General features: G+C 31.4%; 1 protein-coding gene across 1 annotated transcript; it reads left to right on the plus strand.

Moving 5' to 3' along the window:
- Positions 1-15,727: 15,727 nt before the first annotated feature.
- On the plus strand, positions 15,728-17,869 carry LOC149902744 (uncharacterized). Its single transcript, XM_090109401.1, has 5 exons — positions 15,728-15,812; positions 16,709-16,759; positions 17,003-17,083; positions 17,272-17,505; positions 17,829-17,869. The coding sequence occupies exons 1-5, from the start codon at positions 15,777-15,779 to the stop codon at positions 17,856-17,858; spliced, it is 432 nt and encodes a 143-aa protein (XP_089965527.1). The 5' UTR covers positions 15,728-15,776; the 3' UTR covers positions 17,859-17,869.
- The last annotated feature ends 3,751 nt before the right edge of the window (positions 17,870-21,620 follow it).

Raw genomic sequence — 21,620 nt, forward strand, 5'->3', positions numbered from 1 at the left:
AAATCTCAAATTTTCTCCAATTTTGTCGCATATAGCAGATTTTAGTGCATACCCCACGGGAGACTATTGGAGATTAAAACTTGTGCACAACAAAGCGCTGCGGCAAAATTATTTCCTTCATATTCCTCGAGTTTGAAGTTGTATCATTTTATTTGCTTATATGTGACGGAAATGTTTAATATTATGCGCCAAATTATGAAAAGCGAATTAAAAAATATACTAGACTCATAGACAGACCCAACCTGGCTCATAAAAATTGCAAGACTTGGCTTATAAATCCCAGCTTTAATTCAAGAACCTATTAGCATGGAAGACACTTTAAAAGCTGATCCAAAGTTGCAGATTAACAATTTAAAAAACAAACTCTTCTTTAACAAATAACCATTAATTTTCTGAGGTACTTTGAAAAGTTTGCCTTAGAAATACGCCGTCAGATTTATGTCCGAAACGTCATGGAAATATAACTTCCACAACAAATATTATACAGTTTTTCCTCTTGACGGATGTACCTTCCGAGTTGTAATACCTGTTTCACAGTTCTCTACTTTAAAATCTAATCACGAAGTTTCTTTAGACGTGGAATTACAATATTTCTCCGCGGGATGTAAATATTTCACTACAATTGAAAGAGACTTACACCTGACTTGAGGGATAAGAATATTTGAAATTGTGTGAATGTGATTTCTATTCCGGAGGGTTTATGCAAAGTGTCACAAATTCCTGTGGGATTTTCGCTTTCTGCCTTTGCTACTGCAAAATACATGAGTTTAATACCACATATTCTAGTCTTTAGAGGTTATTCTTGTAACCTTCTTGTAATAATATAAATAATAGCAACTACATATGTATTAATTTTGCTTCTGAGAGAGATTATGAATCTATTTCGTAAAATTAATTACATTCGTGCTTTGAACATACACTAAAATATGAAAGCACAGTGTGCTACGACATTTTCACACAAAATTGTGATCACAAATCGATTTTTAATGCGCAATTATTTTCATATAGGTTTTATGATTATAAAACATAGTAAAAATCGAATGAAGTATGCAGTGTAGTAAAAAAAGGAAAATCTAATCGTAAGAAACTCACCAACACACATGTACAGATAGGGATGACATGTATAGGCATACAGAATCCTATACAATATTATTTATTGCCTTTTTTCTACAAAAATTTGCATTATTTGTGGTCAAAGAACGTATAGGAAGGAAATTCTAGAATAATTGAAAGCTTCCGCTAAAATTTCTGTTAGGCACCCCATATGTCGCACCCAGATCGTCAATTTCATGCATCGCGCCGGCCATCTGTCCAATTACATTATCAAATTCACGCGACAGTAAATTTCGCTAACTATTGTTATTTAATGTAAAAAGCTCTTAAATATATGTTATCAATTGACCATAGCCACGGATAAAGTTTAGGGGTTGTCGATGATGTTCAATTCTATTAGATTAACTCAAAACTACGAAAAAAATAAGCATAATTCAGGCAGTATTTTTAAGGAGGTTGTATCATATATTTACACCTTTATTATATACATAAGGGTTAGATAAAAACATAACAGTTTCTCTGTTTCTGTAATAGTGTTAAGGAAGAGCGGAACCTCCTGACACAAGCATTTTATTTGCTTACTAGGAGTGTTCCAATCACAAATTTGTTTAAGACCTAATGTAAAGGAAAGAAAGAAATAATATTGAATTTTTTTTTAAATTTTCGTTTTATATGTTGTTTTTTATACCAGAATAAGTCTGTTTGGAACGTAAATTATATAACCAAGTTATTTAAAGAACTCATGGCATCGTCTTATTTTTATTCCGCTCTACAACGTGTCTCTACGACAGAAGTTGGGTACAGTGAGCCTACGTCTAACTTGACATGAAGTAGTAACAAGGGCAGAGAAGTGTCACAATGTTGATTATTTTTATTTTTTAACTATATTTTTATTGTTTTGTAGGTATAGTCAATGTTTGGGTCCCTGAAGTGGAAGCATAATGGGCATAACATAGCAATGTTAATCGAAAATATGTATTGTAATATGTATCTTTATAGAGAAGAGCCGAAACATATCGATGTTAATATGAATAAAAAAGACAAAACATCGATACTGGTGTGATTCTTTTACTTTTTTCATGGCAAAATAGTTCCAAGGGTAAATATTGTTTGATATAAAGCGCTCATTACTTAGATAACAACGAACTATCTAGTACATGCTTCATTAGACACATCTATGGCATTAATTTAGGCAGATGGTATATTCAAGTTTCATGAATTATTAAAAAAGAGAATTTACTTATTATTTTTATCAATGTATTTTAACTAGGATCAAAACTTCGAAAGTGGAAATAATAATTTACAGTGAAAAATATAATCTCTATTTCCTACAAAAATATTTCTTATTTTATGACGTTTTCCCTGCATACTATTTATTCATAAATTATTTTAAATTCTCACCATATAATAATTTGCATTTTGCATATATAACTTCATCCATTCGTTTAAAAATGACACAGACCACGAAGTGTAATAATCACATCTGAATTTCAATAAAAATGAACAGAATTTAACTTTAAACTGTTTCGAATTGAATCGAATTCCATTCATACAGATACATTATGTGTGGAAATTGAAAATGGCATCGAGTCTCGTCGCGATAATATGACTCATAAAATATTGGCTTTATACAACGCTAAGTGAATGTGTGCATTACGAATTTGGACTTTATATTTAACTGAAGAGAAAACTTTAAAGAACTAGGATAATCCGCATTGTGAACGTGTTTCTAACTCTTTTCTTATGATGACTTTAAATTGTTGAGTAAGATTTGAAGTTACTGTGAACTGTAACATCTTTCTACCTTTTATAAATATTTTTTTCAATTTATTGAATTGAATATTCTTGCTTTTGTAGATACTAGCACAGACTAATAATAATATACCTACTAATACTAGATAGAAATAACGAATGACAAAACGAAAGCAATTTTGGGACCTGTGATAGTTTATTTGATGTATTTTGAATATTCTTGTATTGAATATCATATCTTCAATTCAATTTAAGTGTGAACGGTACGAAAAAAAAAATAAAAAAACATTCAATTATACCATGTTAATGGAAATGGAATATACTCTATTTCATCTGTAGACTGTAATCCAATAAAATAATAGACTTCTTTTAGATTAATGTATTAAGTATAACGTAATATTTTTTACTACAAGAAAAGTATAAAATGTACCTACACATTTCAAAGAAACTCTGGAATCTATTTTATCAAGATACGTACATATTTTTATTTTTATCTCCAGAAGTACTCGGCTAATATCAACTTACAAAGTATTACGCCTACAAAAGTCTGAAAATGATCGCGTTGAATGCAAAGCTGAGAAAAGCCGGTTCTTAACGTATATCGAAGAAATCAGCTCATAAGATTATCTCAAACCAATCAATCTAAACCGCGAGTGATATCTTATAAGTGTTCATTGATTGATCATATTATTATGGATTGTCTTTATAGAACAATGCTGAATTTAATTTATGTCATAATGTACCTATGCTATAATATATTTGTTAATTGCCTTTGAATGTTGTTTAAAAATTGTTCCATTACTTTCAATAGCAATCATATCATGTAAAATATAAATTTTAAATGTAAATTTTTGTTACATTATATTTTACAAACATATGATTTTAGAAAGTTTTTATTAAGCTTTGAAACTTCAGTCCAAGTTTTATGTATGAATATTGTGTTTGCGAAGTTGCCTTTGTAGCAGTAACTAATGACAAGACATGTACTGTGATATGTATGCGCAGCATTTGTTTTACATTTACGACATCTTTATTAGGTTATTAATCAAACATATAATATGTAAAGAACGTAGCAGTGTGAAGAGAAATATAAAATAAATGTATAATCCTTAAAAAATGAAAGCTTAGGCGTATAATAATACTCAATAGTAAAAAAAGGATCCAGAATAATTATGATTTTTCAAATAGCTTAATACTGTTAAAAAAATGGTTCGTTTACTAAAATTTTTAGTTTGGACACAATGTTTATTATTAATTCAAATTCTCACTTTTCAAAAATGTACCAAAACGTATGAAATGTAGTTTACAGAAGATTTAAAGAGGCAATTCTCCTTGTGTCCAGTAAAAGGTAAAATACACCAGCATCTCTAAGTGCATCAAGACTGATGGATGTCTTTAGGTTCTTACGTGTTCACTTACACTTGAACATTTAAGAGATCTCCTGCTCCGAACAAAATCGTGCAATTCAGCAATGAAAATAACTAATGATAGAGTTACTTTTTATATTGAGAGAGATGTTTTAAAGAAAAAAGATTTTATTGCGTAGTTTATCGCTTTACATTGCACAAGGATTTTTACTTAAAATAATATATTTTGGTATACAGATATGTATTGTATATATCACTGGAATCATTCCATAAAACTGATTTATATAAACATAAATAAAACAAGAAGGTTTGTAAACTGATTTCAGATTACGCATCGGTACACCAATCCAAAAACTTTTGACTTTTATCCAAAGCAAAGCTCTTAATAGAACTTAACTCTCAGAAAGTCTGTAGTTTTAGCAATTACAAATGAAAAGTTCCTAATACGGGCCCTGTGATGAATGATAATGATATATCTTAGCTAGAAGTTAAGTAATAAAAATAATAAGGGATTTATCAACAACTACTCAATGTCTGGCTTCAGGCCCTTGTCAGATTACTATTTTTCTGTTACCTTTGTGAATATACAATTTATTTTATTAAATGACATGTCGCTTTGTAATAACTAAAGTATTATTTTACCTATTCTCTGTTATCGAATATAAGTTAAAATTGTTTCATTGGATTAATACATTGTAATAAAAGAGATATTACAATTTTAATCAAAAATATAGGAATTTAGTTACTATAGTTCGTCAAAATATGTTTGTACTTAAACATTTCAAAACTATTATTCACAATTTTTCATTCGGTGTATTAGGAAATAAATTAATGAAATATTATTCCATCTTTTTATATATATTTATGTAATTGAAAATATAATTTATTTATAGATGTTATTGATAAGTTTGGCTCTATACATCTACCCATTTAATCCTACGAATGAGATAGGTTAAGACTTGGTTAAGACCATGTTAAGACACTAATAACGTCCATGTCATTTCAGATATGTTTTATTTTTTATTTAAAAAAAAACACGTGTAACATAAAGATTGTAACAAATCAATCTCGTTAGTGTAAGTACGATTTCACATTACAGAACCGTTTTTATACATATAAATAAACGATGTGCGTTTAATTAAAAATCAACACGGGCCTCGATTAGCGTAATCTAATTTACATTTCATTTGCAGATGATATGATAATGTTTCTTACGAAAGTTGCTTAGCAAAATTGTATTTACATATTTTTATAAAACTTACAGATTCCGCGACATTTTAAGGGTAATTTAAATTGCAAATTGAATTAGCTATGGACACCAAGTATTTTGTGGTTCCATATTTGTATTATTTTGTATTAAATCAATTACTATTATAAGCCACTTTTTGGTAGGGTTATTTTCCTAGAAGTCACTCAAATAATGAGCTTGCCACAAAAAGTTTATATGTCTTATGCTTCTCGTTTTGCGTTTTATCTAAAAAAGGGAAATATTAAAACAGAAGCCATCGAAGAAAGAACATCATTAAAGTTTTATTCAAATGGAATTAATATCCTATAAGTTTTTCATTGCTTCAGCAAATGATAACTTTACCTAACTTGAACTTTGCACGTAAAGATCCCCAGGGCAATAGTTATTAGCAAAAGTTATGAGGTATATTGATATATGTAACGAATTATATCTAGCCAAACGATAGGCAATTACTAATTAATAGCCAGGTAATATTAACTTTTATTTTTGGTAATAAATATTATTTCTTGGGCAATAACTTTTCTTTATAAATAATTTTGAATGCATTTAAAAAGTTCTAATGTTTAATGTCTTTATTTTTACTGCACTTTTAATGAAGAAAAAATAAATTTACTATAACACTTATATTGTGATAAAGCACTATAAACTGTTATATAAACTGAATAATTTAATTATACACCGAAAAATATATTTTCGATTAATATTCGTAACACCAAAAATGTTTACCTCTGCACTCTTACAATCAAATTAGACACTTGGTAAGTGAACTTTTCGCGAGTTTTAACTAAAACTTACCTGACGAGTAAAGTTGCGACGGCTTCTACGACGGCAGGGCTCGCTGGAGGCAACAAGTGTTGTGCCGCCGCCCGCCCAGCGGCGAGCTTATATACCGCTCTCTGCGCCCGCCCAACGCCGCCTACCCAATCAACGGACTAACATAGTTTGCATTTCAATTTCCAGAATAAAAATTAACGTTTTTATGGATATCTGTAATTTTATGTCTGTTCTAAAAGTAAATAGTATAATAGACAATAGTTTGCAATAGTTATATTAGTTTTTCATGGATGCATTTGCACGTTATTGCGAAGAAAGAGCACAAACAAAAATTATCGTATAATTTATGCTTCGTGTTTTGTTCGTAATGTGTTCAATCCAATTACGGAGGTAAAACTACACTCTTTTTATAATTTTAATGAACTATTAAGCAATAATATTTTCCTTTAGTAGATATTTATGTTATTTGTGTTTGATTCCTGAATTAACTTTTGTTTAAAATCAATCATTACTACTACAGCTAAGCTTAGCTTTAGAAAGAATTAAAATTGATACGACGGGATTCAGGAAAAGTATTAAGTTACCATTTGATATTTCAATTATTTTGTCTCTATAAGAATGTAGTCTCCAAATATAGCCAATAAATTGAAAACAATAACAATATATTTTTCCTCGTCCCGAATAATTAAGAATATATAAAACCTTTAACAAAAGGGCACTATTTATTTGGAAATATGAAAGCAATTTGGTGGATTTGGGGCTGATTTGTGGCGGGTCCGCTATCGTTCATATTGATAGATAGACTCGTTATGAACGAAACCTTTTTTATACACTTCATAAATAACACTTATATAGTTTTATGTAATGTATTCATTATTGCTTTATTAGTCGAATACATGATTGGTTGTTGAAATTTAATTATTAAAAAATCATATAATGGGTAATGGGTTCCTATTGAAAAAATGTATTTAATTTTAAATTAAAGATTTGAATAATTATTTAAATTTTTGAAAAAAGGCAAATAATAATATATTTAATGTACTTTTGTTTTGCTTACAAATTGACGTAAGTTAAGTTTCTATCTAAGGTCATCATCATATTGAGGATAACATTTAGTTAAAAATTATGTACTTATGTCTATAATATACAAAAGATTAAAGGAAGCATTAATTCTCAGAGAAAATACTAATTCAAAAGTGCCGTTCCATTAATTTTATTAATAAAAATTCAAAACAAACTAATCTCATTACATGTTTGAAGTTTTGTTCAATTTAAATAAAAGTACTTATCGAAAGAACCAGCGAAATAACTTAAGTGCATAATGTCTGGACGATCGCCTCTTATTCAGTTTGTAAGATGTAAATAGTTCTATTACATTGTTTTTCTTATAATACGAAAATGTATTACTGCATTGTTTTTAAGCTAGTAAAACTTCGACGTTATTTTTAAACTGTCTCCTTAAAATTAATTTTGTTTGCAGTTCAACATACTAAAATTATCGCAAAAAACTATATAAGCAGTTTAAAGCTTTCTATTTCAGTTTGATCTATCATGGCTACCACGCTTTTGATAAAAACTGCAAACCGTATTTTATATTATTAAATTAATCAAGGACCTACGTATAACCTAAATGGTTTCTGAAGATATTTAGTTTATGGTCATATAATATCAATAATTAACTACAAAATTCTTTTGGATTCACTACGAAAAAGGTAAAGGTTTATTGTTATTTTCCTTCGCTTAAAAGTAATTTTAAAGATATACATAAATTCTTTGTAATGTTTTGGCCAACCCAGCCGTGTAACGCGTGACCGAGATGTTTTAGGGCCTTATCTAACAGAATCGTTTCAAGCTCTATCTTATAAGTTCGGTACAAAGTTTTTATAAAACACGAAACAAATATTTTCTTATATAATCGATACAATGGTCCGGGATCTTGGTCACAGTTTGTTTTTTTTAGAGCTTTTTAAATCTATTTCAAATCTTGAAAAATAAAATGACAATTAGAGCAGGCTCCAAGGAGATGTTCGTTTGCATAAATAGCGGACCTAAATCTGACTTCTGATGTATATTGTATAGATCCCAGACATCCTATAGACAGATGTTGCCAACCAGTTTTGTGGTCCCCCTCCCCGCAACCCGGTAATTAAATATGGCATACAAAGAAAAAAATAAACATTTCCAAAACATGCCGCGTGGGGTATCAAATGAAAGAGCTTATTGAGTAGATCGCGAATATATAGCATACTATAACATTTCTTACACTTTCTCTAAGATTTTTTAGAAAATTTACGAAAATGGTCCATTTTTGAGTTAACTTTAAACCACTATAGATTGAAAACTCATGAATATATTTTTTAAATTATTATTTTAAATAATTAACAATAGTCCATTGTTGACGATTCAATAGTTCGTACAGTGAAATAGTTGCATGGGGGAGTGGGGGAAGCATTCAAAGATGGCGAGTATGTTTTTAAGTTTATGCCAGAAATAAAGGCCTAATACAAAAATATCGGTGTCAGGGCTTAGAATAATTATCTCTGCACTGTCGTTGTGTTTGACAGAATGAAAAATATGGCAGAACATTCTTGAATCAGCCTCTTAACTTCATCAGCCTCTTCTAAACTTGAAAATATACTCGCCATCTTTGAATGCTCCCCCCACTCCCCCATGCAACTATTTCACTGTACGAACTATTGAATCGTAAACAATGGACTATTGTTAATTATTTAAAATAATAATTTAAAAAATATATTCATGAGTTTTCAATCTATAGTGGTTTAAAGTTAACTCAAAAATGGACCATTTTCGTAAATTTTCTAAAAAATCTTAGAGAAAGTGTAAGAAATGTTATAGTATGCTATATATTCGTGATCTACTCAATAAGCTCTTTCATTTGATACCCCACGCGGCATGTTTTGGAAATGTTTATTTTTTTCTTTGTATGCCATATTTAATTACCGGGTTGCGGGGAAGGGGACCACAAAACTGCTTGGCAACATCTGTCTATAGGATGTCTGGGATCTATACAATATATATCAGAAGTCAGATTTAGGTCCGGTATTTTTGCAAACGAAACTCCACTGAGAGTCCGGTCTAAATGGATAAAGAAAAATCCTTTATTTTATTTTCTGACACAATTGATATTATTACTGAACAACCTGTTATTATTTAAATAAATATTATGATATCAGCTATTTATTGTATTTTTATAAGTACTCAATATAATCATCATCAGATAGAAACTCACCATGTGTTTCAGGCATTAGTTAGATACTATTCGTAGTCACATTTAACCCTACAAAAACCTTATTATGTATTTTTTTTTTGATAGGTAAATATAATTCAACGGAAAGAAACGGCCTGTGTGATGCAGGCTTAGTTGTGACGAGCTAGGTTTCGTTCCCTTATTGCTGTACCTCTAAAATTTCTAAAACACGCCTCTCTATTATAGATCCTTAGATAATGTAATGTAATACAATGCAGGGTTGAATGTAAATGTTTTAATTATTAGGCTGTATATACATAGAAACGTTACATTTGTATACTCATTTAAGCTTCAGATTTAAATACAAATTTCTTTTAGAAATTGAGAGTATTTTAAAACGGATTTAAAGTTTAAAACTGATAATAATAAAGTGTACAGTATTGGTAGTGTACTTGTAAAAATCTAATATTATCTCGTAGCCTGTTACTTTCGAACATCAGCTCGACCACAACATGTTCTATGCCTTAAATAAATGCAGTCAAATTCGATATTGATTAACATTATTGATACAATGCAACAACGAATTACCCTGATTTATTCTGAAAAGATATTTTAAGGACTGGGTGGTAATATAGACGATTCTTTATTGTAGTTTATTATACTGTCAAGCACAAAATATCAGTAATTTAAATTATAAAAGGAAAAGTTAAATATTATTTTATTACCTGCATAAACTTTTTAAATTAATAACTATAACTGTGTAGGTAATATAAGATGACATTATAAACTACAGCAAAACTGTTAACAATAATGTTAAACTATGTTCAAAGATTCAATAATATTATAATAATTATGTAACAACATTTAACAACAAGGACACAGAATTCGAAAGCGTTAAATTAAACTGAAGATTTAACACGTTATTAGTAACTTTGCAAGTTTGATACGGGTCGCAATGATACTTCTGTATCTAACAATGTCCCGGTATAACAGATAGGATTTCTCAAAGGGAAAAATGGAAGTGTTATACTCACACCGCCTCTTTTAACTGGGTTTAAATTGTTCATTTTACAATACTGAATTGTTACTAAGAATGTAAGCCTAAAGGATTGTTGTGGGGTTATTTTACGCTTTTAATTTGAATTCCCAAAACTGTTAAAGATGAGATCTATCCACCTAAAAACTAAAATAACATAGTATAAACAGCTAATCGCAAGTTAATATTACTTTTCGGTTTTGTCAAAATTACTCTCGTATCTAGACTAATCAAGAAAATATCATGAAAATATCGACATTCATTCATATTAAACTCATATAATTGTCTATTAATACCTACTGCATTATAGGTTATATCGAAGGTCGCGCATTGTGCGTATAAACAATTAGTGTGCTAATAAGAAGTTACGTGCGAAAGGTCGTAAGGAGTCCATTGATTAAACAATGGTATCGAGACGATGGACTAACAAAGAAATATGATTGGAAGATCGGCGCCCACTCGCATAGCTTACGATTTGGGTCATGTATGTTGACGGAATTAGTGCCTCCTTGAATGTACTCGAAATAGATTTATTGTTTACTAATAAGGTGCAATTTTTAAATGCTACGTCATTTGGAAAGTGCATAGTGACTGACGATTTTTACTAGACTCGATTTTAAGTTAAAAGATTATATTTAAAGAACTCTTATCAAATTTTTAAATGTGATTTACAATGTGGTTGTTGTTTTTAAAATTTGGTCACTGAATGAAAAAAGAGACAGATAAACAGGTAAGTTTTTTTTAAATACCAGAATTGGCTTTTATTTTTATACCTTTTATTAGTACTCTTAAATAATCTGGCTTATTATGAAACAACAATTTTGTTAGCAATTATTTTCCCTTTAAACAATTCGAAGTCGCTCTAATTGAAAGGTGTGATTTTCTAGATTAATGGGCCTTTTGGAGCTTACTAATTACAATGATTACTATGTTAATCTTGATAAGATTTATATCATTCGTTTCTACGTGCGTAATTTCTATTTTACTATCGAACATAATATTGAATATAAAAAGACTGCCTATCATTAATATTGCAACTACTGCATTATAGATAGTTGATACAATTCGTAGTCCCGTTTCTTCAAAATATTTTCCTATTTCAGTTTATAAAATTATGAAAGTTATATGCATGACGCAGCGAACAATAAATGCCCATTACTGATTGGTATGAATGTCGATTGTTGGTATAGGCATATCAACAAGTATGTTACAATATAAAGTATTTATTCCTGTCTTGTTTAAAGTATTTTGGGGGGGCAAGTATCTCGCCTCGCGGCCGTGCTGAAAATAAAACTCCGGCTGAGTGGCCAGACGGCCGGAGTCTAGGGCGACTGAGTGAGGAACCTTCGGACTATCCGAGCGTTATCCAGAAGGACTGCCCGCTGTATCCCCACTGTCATGGGCTTTACCGGTAAATCCAACCTTCTTAAATATTGTTTTAAGGAGGCAGGAACCAGCCCATTGGTGGACACAACTATAGGGATTATCTCGGCAGACACACCGTCCCACATCTCGACAACCTCGTGCGCCAGATCCTGATATTTGAGCCGTTTATCTGACTCGGCCTTAACAAGATTGTCGTCATGTGGAATAGTGATGTCTACCAAGAAAATCCTGGAAGTTGCTCGGTCCATCACCACAATATCAGGTCTATTCGCTAGAATAGTCCTGTCTGTGATGATGGGCCGATCCCAGTATAACTTGGCACGGTTATTTTCCAGGACTGGCTCCGGCGCGTACTTGTAGTAAGGCACTTTTCCTTCAAGAAGGCCATACTTCAGAGCGAGCTCTTGGTGGATAATCCTGGCTGCTAGGTTGTGCCTGTGCAAATACTCAGAGTTGGCAAGCATGGAACAACCGGAAGTAACATGTCGGACAGTTTCTCCAGGACGGTGACACATACGACATAAGTCCTGGGTCCCGTCCTTTATGATGTACTTCCGATAATTGTTCGTCTTAACCACCTGATCCTGTATCGCACAGACAAAACCCTCGGTTTCCCCAAAGAGGTCACCGAAACGCAGCCAGTGCACGGAGGACAAGAAATCTACGTGAGGTTCATGTAGACTCCTGTGAAACCTACCGTGTAGCTCTTTCTCTTTCCATATGGCCTCCCTGTCGGAAATGCTGAGTACCGAGGCTTTTGCCAGTCCTGTTTAGCCTGGGATAGGGGAGTGAGTCCTTTGTCACATTCTATGACTTCAGCATGGATTGCATGACCAACCTTTGAGAGGAAATAGTCTCGGAGTTTGCATATCTCACGATTATGCAGCGATTGGGCACTTAACATGCCACGACCACCACACTTTCGAGGGATATACAGCCTCATCACTGACGATTTCGGGTGATGCAACCGATGCAGAGTCATAGTTGTGCGGACTTTCCGATCCAGGGCGTTGAGTTCGGTCTGAGTCCACTTGAGTACGCCAAATGTGTACTCCTGTCCTGAACGGGCATGACCCAGGTATTGAACGCTCGTATCTTGTTCACGCCCGACAAATAGCTGTTAAAGACTTTTGTCATGCGTTCACAAAATACTTCCACAACATCCTGTTTCACACCCGTCCCCTCCACACATATATATAAAGTATTTATTATTAAACTTCTATTATTACTTATTTAAATAAATAAGTATAGTCGTAGAAATGACATCAGCCTTTTACTTGCGGTTCTGTAAATCCTTCAAAAGACAATAAACGACTGATTTCCGAGATACAATGTTATACTTTTTAAAGTGTTTATCGCTCTATCATTTTCCGATATTGATTTAACTTACATTTTTTTAAGAAATAAAGAAAGAGATTTAAATTAGATAGATATTTATAAATATAGATTAGATTATAATTCATTATTAATCAAGGGCAATGTATATTAAATATAAAATGAATAGCATTTGGATCTAATTAAATAATGGCTCTTACCAGTCTTACCCCTCCCCTAATTTTTTTATAAAATATTTAATCCTAACTTTTTATGTTTTATAGCACTAATAAAAATACCTAATGAGATAAACTATGTGTCACCGCTATCTTAAATCCTTAGGCAGAGAGTTGAATTACTTTATTAGACCGTTGGTTGATTTGTATAATTTGAGACCTAAATTACAATCACATTACAATCATTTCCCTACAAATCACATTTGCTTATGTATATATTTATATATTATAGCTTTATAAAAAGAGCTTTTTGTATAGATTATATAAGTAATAATTAAAAACTAGGCGCAATACTTTAAAAGACGTTGCTCTCCTTTTCTCCACAAATTGATTATCGTACCGTATCGTGTATTATTTACGTGCCAAAAATCATACGCATTTAAAGCTAAATTTATAAATTCAATAAAAATAGCAAATCGCCAGCGAGTGCTAAGCCTAGGAGTTACGTAATATACCCGTCGCGTCACTAGTCTAGGCTGTAGAGATCTCAATTGTTAGTAAGATTGGGTTTACGACGCATAAACTAACTTCCAATACAAGTGATCACTCCAACGCTTATTACACATAAAGCTGTGCAAATGAGTTGGGGTGAAGATGTAATTTGGGATCTCGTGTCCCGTTTACTACTTATTCTCTTAGAATATGATGTCATCGACATAGGATGAGTTATGAACTGAGCTATCTTACGTCGTTCGTATTAGCGGGGTCTTGTTGATTTCAGGAATACATATACCCAGTCCTAAAAGGAAAAAAGAACGTGACGTGAACATAAACAAGGTACCGTAAAGTGCAAAACGTCTTATTTTTAAAGAAAGTAATTTGCTTCCATATTATGCAATGATATTATAAGTAAAACAGTAGTAGGTAGATATGGAAGAACTCCAGAGGTGGCAGGTCGAAATGTAACTAATTAATAATTAATTAGCCATAAATGACTTCATTTGTCTCTTTTTCCTCACGATAATTTAATCATGCCATCTCACTTTGATGTCTAATCGTGTGTGCTTTTAGTGTGCCGTTTTTGAAGATCTAATTTTGTAACCTATCTAAGCACTAAGCACTTAGTATTAAGCCCGTGCACCGACATCAAACCTATTTAGTAAATAGCACATCTAAATAATATGTAGTAATTAATAATATCAAATCTTTTTTATTTTTTTACTTTTCCGTTTTTGAAGTCGGTTGTTTTTAACGTAGTTTTTATGTTATTGTATCATTGATATTATGTTCAAATGTATGAAGAAGCTAAAATCTCAGATGCAAAACAATGAATTGCATGCGATATGCCCGGATATAATGAAATATAAACTTTAACGCTAAGAAAGTTTTCCAAGCACGAGATGCACTTTGGTATATTGTTTTCATAGTTATAACAAGAATATATGGATAGTATCGATACGATTAGCTCTCTAAAGATTATCAAAATAATGAAATATTTTATGAGACTTGCCGTAATCATTTCTTTACGTATTCATATACATATTACATAATATATAATATTAGACTTATCTTTTAGAGAAGTTTTTTTGGGTGGGGCAAAAAATTAAGCTCTATTTAAGAGTGAGATATCATTCAAAAGTAAGTTTTCGTACAACGTATAAATCATAATAGAATAGAAGTTCTTAGCATTATCTAATACCTAAAGATTCATCTCAAAAGTCTACGTAATAAAAGGCGTAATAATAGGTCATGTTTCAGTACTAATAAATATTTTTCAATACCCGAAACCGTAAGAAAATCGATACGTTTACAATAAAATGTTAAGAAAAGGTCAAGTAGAATAATCACATTATCTCGTTTATTATTAACTTTGGGTCAATGATGTGTTCATATAAACAAAAATCTAGAGCTTGAAAATCAATAAAATGTTTATATTTTAACATTGAACTGAAAATATATTTTTTCTTTTGAACTACAATAAAATAATAATATAGATAGAAGATATTCTCCTTATCCAGGTCATATTATGTTTCTTTCTCGTAGTATGGTATAAGACAGAAATCTCACTACTATTTTAGTAATTGAATTATTTTAGAATCCAGTGAAACCGACCTTCTTTCTCTACACTGCTTTAAGATCTACAATTTTTATGAGTATCGAACAGAGATCGTATATAAGACATGTTAGATACTATTGTATTTTGACCACTGTCCCGAGAAGGTTTAAAAGTAATATACATCGTTTAAATCTAAATATAATTCTGACAAACAGATCAACAGTCGATATAATTACAATTCAAAGAAGAAAGTTCAACATTCCCGTCACTCTACATACCAAGATATTTAACCTCTGACATACAGATAACTTTATTTATTTTACAACGTATTTATATGTATATAGCATTGCAGATAGGTTTTTCTGTTTATTTGCGGCGAATTGTTGAAATAGGATACAGTGCAAAATGCTTATAATATTTTCATTTCTCTTATTTGTTTTGGTAAGTGGATTTCGTATTGTTTTCGCCATAACAGTGAATAATGCTTTTATCTCGTAACCTTATCTAGCAATTGTTGATAATTCTCATAGGTTGGCAAAATTTCATTTTTCCCTATTTATATGCCACTTATAAATGAGATAAGCCTTAAAAAATCTTCTCAATTACATTATTTACCTTATAAAAAGTTGATTTTCCTGTACTATACTAGAGTTAATCTTGAATATACTATTAACTGTGCTATTAATAACTAATTTATAAGTGTAGGAATAATTGATGACGTGATTTTTTATCATTTAATTAGTTACATTTATTGTTTATTTTAAATTATATGACATCAAATGATCCATATAAACCTAATTTCAATACTGTATGAATAAGGCAAATGATTGTATTACGCTCGAAATGTTTAATCAGATCATTGTTTACATTTACTGCATTAAAATTAATTAAATATGATATCAACGTGCGGGTCGAGACACGCTGACTTTCAATATACGTGAAATGAGTTGAAATAATTATTATCGTGGTTGTCAGTTGATTTGTGACTTAATTAATTATAAAATAATTGGACCATTGACAATGTAGAATTATCTCTTTCTATGTATACCTAGTTCGTACGTGAACGTTTAACGTTCTCCTGGTGGATATGAGAAGACTAGAAAGTAACCTATCAATGATACAAGTATGAAATGCATCATAAAATAATGTGTCTATATGGGCACACAGGAATTCTGTGGTTATTTTATTTATGAATTTATGCATTATGGAATGAGTTCCATTAGCCTCTACTTTTATTTTCTGATCGTTCCTTATTGAAAGGCCTAGATATATGTTTTTCATAATATCATGCAGATATATTTCTTGTAATTGTTACATGTCGATTCATTTTATTACAGGTTTCCAACGCGGAATTACTAACAGAAGAGCGTCATCGTGAAACTGTACTTGTAAGTTAAAACAACATTATTTTATGACAGAATAATGTTGGCTCTATCTCACTGAAATCTTAATGTTAATTAGGTATAGCTATTCTAATATCAATACAATATTAAAGAACAAGAACATTCACAAACATACGAACAGATCAATAATTTACTTTAATACTGCGGCATGGCCTAGTTTCAGTTTAGATTTTTGGCCATGATCCATGTTTGGGGTAAATTTATTTCAATGCATTCTTTGTTTTGTAGAAACCAATATCAGCATGCTGCGATATACCAGAATTAGGCGACGCTAAGCCGCTGGCTGAATGTTCCAAACTGGATGGACCGGTAAGTTTTCTTAATTCTTCATATTTTATTAAATAAAAATCTTGTTTATGAACTATTGCAGGTTAAGTTCTGTTAATAAATAGGTAGAATTATAGTTTGTCAAACGAAATGATAATAACTACTTTAATATTGTTTCATATTTATCTTTGTTACAATAGTTATTTTCACTATTAAACTCTCTTTCACAGTGCAACGAAATCCAATGTGCATTCGAAAAGTCTGGTTTTCTAGTAGACAAAAACAAATTAAACAAGGAAGCCTACAAGAAACACCTATTAAAATGGTTAGAGTCCCATGAAGGATGGCAGATCGCTATAGAAAAAGCTATCGCTGACTGCGTGGATAGGGATATACGACAGTATCTGGATTATCCTTGTAAGGCGTATGATGTGTTCACATGCACTGGAATTGCTATGTTAAAGGTAAATAATTTATAAATTAAGTTACATAATTATAACTAAGAGTTTATAAGGGATTAAATATAACTAGAAATATAGCTCTAGAGTTTTCAAAAATGTATTCTAATAGCATTCAAAAGAGGCTTAGTACCTTCTAATAAAAGCAAGTTTTGTAAATGAAACGCCTTGCAAAATAAGTTCATCAAGTAATAATTTATTTTAAATATGTACTCGATCTTTGTTCGTCTTAATTTGTGTCGATATTTTTGTGTTTTGCAATAATTAAATTAAATAATCACTTACTATATTTAAAAGTATTGATCCGATTATGTTCTCGTTTTTTGCAGAAATGTCCGAAAGAATTTTGGAAGTGTTAAGAAGAAACAAATAGACTACAAGCCCGCATAGGACAAAAATATGGGTCAAATGAACCACCATGGGACATATCTAGAACGATAGCAGAGCAAAAAATAATAAGATTCATCACTATGCCGTCACTTGTAAGCTGTCCAACTGAGTGCAGATGAGAATTGAAAAGTACAGGTAGACTCGGTAAATTTTGGTCATATATTTTTGTACGGCATTCTTAACCATCGATAGATCCATTAAAAATAATAAGAAACCGCTCAGTGCCGTACAAAAAAGGTGGTCCACCAAGTCGGAATTTTTATTTAATTTCCGAGAGTTACCGGGGGTAAATTTGGTCATTTGACCATGTACGGCATCTGTGTCATACTATTGCTATACTGCTTTTAATCCATTATTCCGCAACGCCGTACAAAAATCATGGGGACAAGGGGAAAAAATCGAGAGTTATAATCCCCTCTCTTTCCCCACTCCAGGGGGTCATTTGACACAACACGAAATAAATTTATTTTTAAAGTATTTTATGCATAGATAATATTTTTTCATGTGCCGTACATTTTCGTTGGTTCAAAGGGGAAAAATCTGAAAAAGAAAAAAATCCATATAACGAAATGTTTGCTTTATATTTTTATAATAAAATATAAATATACATTAATATTAAGAAGCTCGAGGTGGTTAATTATCACCTTGGAAAGTCGGAGTCAGGTGGAATGGACTCCGTTAAATTGATGAACTAATAAAAAAGCTATGAACGAAAAGATATGAATTATATGCAATCAGTCCATGAATACAGGTAAAGTCACAAGCAAATGCTAGTAATATATACATATTCAAAATGTACAAGTAAAGCGCTTTTAAATGATACCAAATACTGCATATTTATCTTAACTTTATTTTTTTACTCTGTATGTTTTGTCCGCTAGAGGGCGCCACATTAGATTTTGTGAAACCCCATATGGCCTTTAGCTAGCTGGTCGCTGGTTATCCAGTGAACAATTCAGACGCTTCTAATGATATGTCATTTGTCGAATTCTGATAAGTAGTTTAGAAGTTACGAGGTAATAGATGAACATACATACATGACCTGTAAGCAACCATAACCCTCCTTTTGCTTTGCCGTAGTTGGGTAAAAATATGTTAATGCCGTACTGTATCAAATGGCCATAAAGCACCCTTATAATTGTAGCTTTCGTCGCTTTCATCAGCCTAAAAGATGTGGTCTGCACAAAAATGTACGGCATCGTTTTTTCCTAATTTATCTATGTTAATACTATTTAAAACAACGGATAAAGTGTAGAAAACTATTATATTTCATTAATCTACGATGTTTAAACTTTAACAAAATTTCTGGTTTTGCATTTCTCTATAACTTTTTTTAGAACGGTTTCTTTTGAACGGCAATACTATACAACAATTGAATTTTACAATATCATGTTAAAAAAAAAGTTCCCGTACAGGGTCAAATGACCTTACAGCTCTTTATATCAAGAATTCGATGAAATTAAGATGATTATTGGTATACATTTAAAAGAACAATTATTTTTTGACGGCATTGCTTTTAATAGTACTTTTGAGTGCTAGATAATGTTTTGGAACCGAAGCCGTACTTAGTCAAATGACCCCGTGGAGTGGGGAAAGAGAGGGGATTGCAACTCTCGATTTTTTCCCCTTGTCCCCATGATTTTTGTACGGCGTTGCGGAATAATGGATTAAAAGCAGTATAGCAATAGTATGACACAGATGCCGTACATGGTCAAATGACCAAATTTACCCCCGGCAACTCTCGGAAATTAAATAAAAATTCCGACTTGGTGGACTACCATTTTTGTACGGCACTGAGCGGTTTCTTATTATTTTTAATGGATCTATCGATGGTTAAGAATGCCGTACAAAAATATATGACCAAAATTTACCGAGTCTACCTGTACTTTTCAATTCTCATCTGCACTCAGTTGGACAGCTTACAAGTGACGGCATAGTGATGAATCTTATTATTTTTTGCTCTGCTATCGTTCTAGATATGTCCCCTGGTGGTTCATTTGACCCATATTTTTGTCCTATGCGGGCTTGTAGTCTAAAAGCTTCAAATAATTATTATTAAACCTGATAAATAAAAGTATATTCCATATCAACGTCTATGTAGTTTCTTTTTACAACGGTGAAATAATTTTTGAAACCGATCCAATGATTATAGGTATTATAGATCCATAGATAAAATATACCTATGTAATAGGTACTAGGTATACATAGAGCGAATTCTATCTAACAAACAACCAAACCCTCAGCTTTCTATTATTATTTCTATTTGTGGCCTAGCAAACGATTCGTTTGTCTTTTAATTGTCTCAAAATATATGTCACCAAGAAATATACACTACAATAATCTTCATTAGCAACTGATTAATAGTTGAAGGTGAAAGTAAAAAATCTATGTACACATTAACATAGTTCATTGTCCTAAAGGAGAATTGACAATAAGTAATTTTATCGTAATTTCCTTGAAGACTTTTGCGACATTCGACACTGATTCAAGCACCATGACGGAGTGTTCGTCTGTCTTTAAATATGTAGTAAAAATGTGCTAGTACTCTTTAATCAGAAATTGAAATATGTTATAATCATAGTTATAAAGTATACTCCACTTAACAGGGTTATCTAACACCGAAAGAATTTTTCAATTTGGATCCTACTGATCCTGGTTCCTGAGATAAGTGTGTTCAAAAAAAACAAACTAAGCATACCCCAGCATTATAATATTAAATACAATTACAATTTGCCATAATATTTTTAAAGTGAAACTTTTATTACATCGTCTCAAACTTTTTGGTCTGTGTAGCGCATGTCGCGTGTATCGCGGTTTCTTAAAACTACACAACATTTTTTATTCTAGTGAACGAAAGCAATTTTTGTTGTTGTAGAAATTTATTTATAATGACTAGTGAACAATAATCCATACTAATATTATAAATGCGAAAGTAACTCTGTCTGTCTGTTACTCAATCACGCCTAAACTACTGAACCAATTTGAATGAAATTTGGTATGGTGATATTTTGATACCCGAGAAAGGACATAGGCTATCTTTCATTGCGAAATATGTACCTCGGGCGAAGCCCGGGCGGATTACTAGTATCTAATAAAGGAAAAATAGCTTGACCAGTCAATTTTAACCATATTAAAAGCAAACGAAATTAAGTTATATCACGGCATCATCTATATACCTACATAAGTAATGGATGTACAGAACATGATCTTTATATATAAAAATGAATCGCAAAATGTGTTGGTAAGCGCATAACTCGAGAACGGGTGGACCAATTTCGATAATTATTTTTTTATTATATTCCTTGAAGTACCAGGATGGTTCTTATGTAGAGAAAACATAAATATGTACCACGGACGAAGCCGGGGCGGTCCGCTAGTTTTAATATATTTTTACGAGGATAACATTGAATCAGGTGTAAATAATTATTCTCATTCACACGTGTTAGCTCGAATGTAAAGAGTTAAACATGTAATTTTAAAAACATAATCACAATATAATGTTCATAAAGTACACGCAATTAGGGACGTTCTTCTCTGGTAGTCGTAATCGTTTTATTGGGTTAAAATAAGAATACTGATGTAGAAACACATATTATAGTAAAAGTGAGAATCCAAATAAATTATTTGTACCTATTATTATATATATTTTTAATTTTATAATATTACGATTAAAAGGGCTCGTAAAATGAGTCTTAAATTTCGGTTTTTAATGGATTACGGAATCGACTGAA

The sequence above is a fragment of the Colias eurytheme genome, chromosome 14, assembly GCF_061535395.1.
Source record: "Colias eurytheme isolate Ceu_HAF_F1 chromosome 14, ilColEury1 Martin Lab GWU primary, whole genome shotgun sequence".
In the NCBI taxonomy this organism is placed as follows: Eukaryota; Metazoa; Arthropoda; class Insecta; order Lepidoptera; family Pieridae; genus Colias; species Colias eurytheme.